Source organism: Mytilus trossulus, chromosome 7 (genome assembly GCF_036588685.1).
Source record: "Mytilus trossulus isolate FHL-02 chromosome 7, PNRI_Mtr1.1.1.hap1, whole genome shotgun sequence".
In the NCBI taxonomy this organism is placed as follows: domain Eukaryota; kingdom Metazoa; phylum Mollusca; class Bivalvia; order Mytilida; family Mytilidae; genus Mytilus; species Mytilus trossulus.
The window spans coordinates 51,119,077-51,124,575 of NC_086379.1; the positions used below are offsets into that span (position 1 = coordinate 51,119,077).

The following is a 5,499-nucleotide window of genomic DNA, read 5'->3' on the forward strand; positions in this document are numbered from 1 at the left end:
AGTTCATGCGTATGTATTTTCTAGATACATTCTCTTACGTGTGCTCACTTATATTGAAATTGCCATCCGTTCTAATCGAAGTTTTCGATCCATCTATATGTTCATTCCTGCCAAGTTATGTATTATAAATAATGATGTGTTCCCTAATTGAGTAATTGGTGGATTACTTCTACATATTACAGTGAGATTGTAAAACAGTTAAAGAGATAATTTTTCCAGATTTCATTGTTTGAAACTTGTTCGCATGCAATCATCTATAATGTGTGAAAATACCGCGCAAATGTAGCGTAATTGACACCAACCAAACAAAGAATTTCGCCCAAACTGGGAGTCGACTGAAAATCGGAGCGAGGCGAAGGTCGTCCTTGCGAAATTCTAACTTTGAGATATGGAACACCGAAAAAAAACACCATTTTCCTTTGCTTTTGATTGTTTCGACTTGCGCTCTGAAGTGTTTGATTTCATAAATGTTACACATGTACCATGTCTAATAAAAAAAAGAGTAAATTTTAAAATACATGTTTTTTATTCATACTATTAGATTTTGATCAACAAAAGGTCAAACATTTAAATGATAACTTGGTGTATTCAGTTCCATATTTTAATTTTTGTCTATGATAAAACGCCCTTCTGGACCGACAGCATCTTTACACCCGTACATGGTACCTACATAGTCATTTTTCATACACATGTGCCAGTTAGGCCATTTCTTTGGAAATAATGCGTAAACTCCTTCGGAAACTTTCTGGATCATCCACTGGCCTTCCATACCTGGCTTTGTTTTGGTCGACTGAATCAAACCTTGTGGTGTATCCGTCATGTAAACATACCATTCTTTCCATCTCTTTGATGTAATGTAGAAATATGGTTCGTTTGCGTTGATTCGTTCAAAATGAAATTTGTTGTGTTCACCGAGATGTGTAGATTTGTGACTCCCATGCAGTTGACCCTTTACATCAGATCCCATTACTACATACCACGTAGGCCATTTTTCAGGACTTAGAATAAAAGAGGGTGATGTACAAACATCTTCTTCGAGGAAGTTAAGTTCGTCTGATTCTACTGTTAGTACATGTACGAACAATGTCACAACTGCAAGAATGAATATTCCTCTAGCCATTATTTGTGCTGTAAAAGCTGAAATTATAATGTAAACTTTTTATAATTTTTTTAAGAGGATATGTAGATGTGGCACATGAAAATCATAAGACTAACCATAGGAATTGCCAAAAATATTAATAAACATTATTCAGAAAAAAAACTCAAAACTGAGCAACACAAACCCCACCAAAAACAGGTTATCCGGGGGAAGGGGCATGTCGTGCACTTTTATGGACTGCCCGTAGAACAGTGGTATTGACTTTGGCTCAGTCATTATCACTATCTTAGTCAATACCACTGTCCTGTGGGCATTCCATATATCACGATAATGACCAGTTTTTCAAAGACTATAATTACATAAATAGTATAAATCTTTTTTATTTAACAATCCTATGCATGGTGCCAAAAATTTGAGCGAAAAAATCAAATAAAATAATAACACAAAAAAGACTGAATAAGTCCCTTTAGTTGTTATTTTTCTGAAATAACGCAATATCATACACACACGAACTCACCGCCAATACCAAACTCGCGAAATAAGGACAAGAAAAACTAACAAAATCAGGATTAAATTCACTACTAGTACTTTTGTATGTTTTAAGAGAAAATAATGCATTTTGTATCGATGTTTAAATTTTAAAAAAAAATTATGTCAAACAAGTTGCTATTTTATATATTTGAAAGGAAAACGTCATTGGTTCCATCGTGCGCTAAATGCATAAAACCCAATTAAATCGGGGAGTCGAAAAGGAATAATGACAAGAGAACCACTATCATTTTAAGCCGTTTTAAAATAAAACTTTAACCCATTAAGATCATTTTCACCCCGTTGAGGTTTTAAATTAAGTTTTTGCATTGGTCAATTGAGAATGTACTGTTAGAATAGAGCCTTGTCATATCGTTTTTAAACATGTTACTCAATATAAAACGAGTTCGAGGTGACAAAACGAAATCCCGGGGTTTTATTTTTGCTGCCTATGGATGTAAGTAATTTGCTTTTTGATATAGCTATTAGATAAGTTTGACAAATAGTAAGAATAAATTATTGTAGTAAACATTTGGAAAATTAAAACTTTTTTTAGAAGTTACATATAGTAATTGTAACTCTCTATGTCATTGAGGACTTATGATAGATATAGGACGATGTGTTATGTGTGGCAATGAGACAACTCTCCGTCCAAGTCACAATTTATATAAGTAAACCATTATACAATATTGTAGGTCAAGTTACGGTCTTCAACACGGAGCTTTGGCTCACACCAAAAAGCAAGCTATAAATGGCCACAAAAAATACTTTTGTTAAACCATTCAAACGGGAAAAATCAACGGTCAAATATATATAAAAAAACTTGTGAGGAGAAACACTTATTAAAAAACGACAACTACTGAACATCAGATTCCTGACTTAAGACAGGTGCAAAGAATTGCAAACCTTCTCCCTTATCTGAAACAATAGTGTATCATCACAACATAGAAAAACACACTATAAATATAAATTGGAATGGCTCAACTCAATCACAGAACATGTAAGTCAATCCTAACACAGCTTGACAATATAGTAAAACTCGGTACTGGATATAATACAAAAATACACCCGTTTTCTAGTTCTGACTTAAAAAGTGCCGGTCTTGATAATTTCACTGACGATTACAAGTAATAAGTAATTTAATTGTAATAAAATTAAAAAGAGTTCACTTAAACATCTATACATTCAAAATCATTTAAGTACAAAGTTTGTTACTTTTAATTTGAGTTTTTGAAATTTGATTCACATGTTTATAAAATAAACTTACTTTTAGTTTGAATGAAGAACCATCTACCTTTTACCAAATGCAAGTTGCATGTCTAAGTTGAATAATTTATACTAAAACTGTATCCAATAGAATTCAACAAAAACAAAATTCAGCCTTGAACGGTCTGTGCACTGATGAACAGTACAGATAAAAGTGAGAAAAATAATTTAATGGACTTTAAAAATAGTGCTTAATTTAAATTTTCAAATTTAAAAACGACTGATCGTTACAGATCTGATTCTAGAATATTTGCAAATGTACTTATAATATTTATCTTTTCGTGCAAAGAAATGTGTTAGAATAGTAGAAATAAATCTAACTAACAAAATATTTTGAACACAATCGACTGTTGTTTAACTAGATATATTATTGTAATTTAAAAAAAAAACTGTTAAAGGATGAACTCGCTATTTTTGATAATGATTTTGATTTTTATACGTGACATAGAGCTTAAGAAATTCATGGTTTGAGTTTTAGTACATAAACAAAAGAAAAACACGTACACTGCTGTCTATGTGACAGCGATATTTTCCTTTTTGTTTTATTTCGTAACAATTCAAACGTTATATATTTATTTATTTAGTTACAATGTAACAACACTGGAAAATACAACATGGTGTAATACGTTGAATTAAATATGTCTGTTAATTAGATAACAAGGCAGTAAATTGCCTGCCCTGTAAGTTATAAGGGAGATGCAAATGAGAATCGCCGAGCGGAGCGATGCGAAACATTTTTTAGGCCCATTTTGTGCAGAAAATGATATTCCCCCTGTATGCAACGTACCTCCCCAGAATACACACCTTGTTAATTTTTTGTGAAATAAAATTTTAATCAAAGATGTCCGGAATATATTGAAAATATAGTTTTAAACCTTGTTGTTTAAACTAACAACCAGTGCTATTAAATTGATGGATGAATAAAAAAAAATAAAAAAATTAAGTGTTTTTTTTTTCTTATTTTTTTTGTCAGTTCGCAAAAGGAGGCAACTGCCTACATGCCTCTATGTAATTTACGATCCTATAATAAAATCAAGAGGCTGTCACAACGACAGCAAACCGGATTTATTAACATTTATTTGTATCCTGCCAATATCACAAGAACCATCACTGATGAACGGTGAAAGTGAAAATCGTCAATATCAAATTTGACCTCCATTTTGTCATCAGTATCAACATATTAAAATTTGAAAAGCTTAGGTTGAATGGTTCATGAGTAAATGCACGGACACGACTGGAAATGTCATTTTTCAATCTTTCAAGAACAAATACTCCTGAACAGTAAAAGTCAAAATCGTCATAATTGAACTTGACCTCCATTTTGTCATCAGTAACAACATATTAAAATTTGGGAAGCTTTGGTTGAACAGTTCATGCGTCAATGCACGGACACGACTGGAAATGCCATTTTTAATCTTTCAAGAACCATAACTCCTGAACGGTAAAAGTCAAAATCGTCATTAATGAACTTGACCTCCATTTTGTAATCAGTAACAACGTTTTAAAATTTGAAAAGCTTTGGTTGAACAGTTCATTGGTAAATGCACGTACACGACTGTAAATGCCATTTTTCGATCTTTCAAGAACCATGATAACTCCTGAACGGTAAAAGTCAAAATCGTCATTATTTAATTTGACCTTCATTTTGTTATCTGTAACCACCCTACAGCACAACATATTAAAATATGAAAAGCTTTGGTTGAACGGTTCATGAGTAAACATTTGATTGCCGTCCGCCCGTTCGCCCGACCGCCCGACCGCCGTTCATCCCCAAATCAATATCCGACATTTTGTCACAAAAATCCGGTTAAAAATGAATGATCTCATTAATATTGCTTTGCTACAAGAAGAGATGACCTTGGGGAAAAAAGAAAAACATTTTCATAAATAAAGAGATAAAACGTGTTTGTATATATAGCATGTATAGACAGTTAAATCTCGTTTTCCTTTAGAATATTCAAAAAAAGTCCTGTGATTAATTTTACTTAATTTATATTTCTGCTTTATCAGCATATTTTATCAATGAACAAATCAATCCGTCCAAGGTTGATGTTTTTCAAAGTTATTAGACGGTGACATAATAAACATATAAACATGTCTCAAATGAATTATCACGAAGTATAATAACTAAGAATAGTATAAATATATAGATACATTGTATAGGAAGATGTGGTATGAGGGCCAATGAGACAACTCTCCATCCAAGTCACACGATATCTCATGTGTAATAATTTAAAGATATGGATATATGTTTATTATCAGCTACCGTCTTCCGAATCCACGTTAATATATATCTGGTCACTGTATATATTATGTAAAAACTATGTACATTTTTATGTTGAACAGTACCATCCCAATATGTTGGATTTTGTCAACTTAATCTCCCACAGCCAAAGAAAACAGGCTAAAGGTACATTAGAGAGCTACCATTGATTTTGAGGGGGAGAAGAGGGTGTGTGGCTAGAATTCAAATGAGTAGGTCCGGTAAGGGCCGATTTTGGCCTCAAATTTCAGGTTCATCTAACGATAGATTTTGGACACTTTTTAAACACTTAAGTGTTTATTTCAATTGATTCGATTAGTTTTTGTACAAGATTTTAACTGAT

The 5,499-nt window shown here is 32.4% G+C and overlaps 1 protein-coding gene across 1 annotated transcript; it reads right to left on the reverse strand.

Annotated features, from left to right (window-relative positions):
• Nucleotides 1-503: 503 nt before the first annotated feature.
• LOC134727118 (uncharacterized) lies at nt 504-3,027 on the reverse strand. Its single transcript, XM_063591501.1, has 2 exons — nt 2,895-3,027; nt 504-1,137 (listed from the first exon to the last, which is right to left on the reverse strand). Exon 2 carries the CDS (start codon nt 1,118-1,120, stop codon nt 602-604), a length of 519 nt encoding a protein of 172 aa, XP_063447571.1. The 5' UTR covers nt 1,121-1,137; nt 2,895-3,027; the 3' UTR covers nt 504-601.
• Between the last annotated feature and the right edge of the window lie 2,472 nt (nt 3,028-5,499).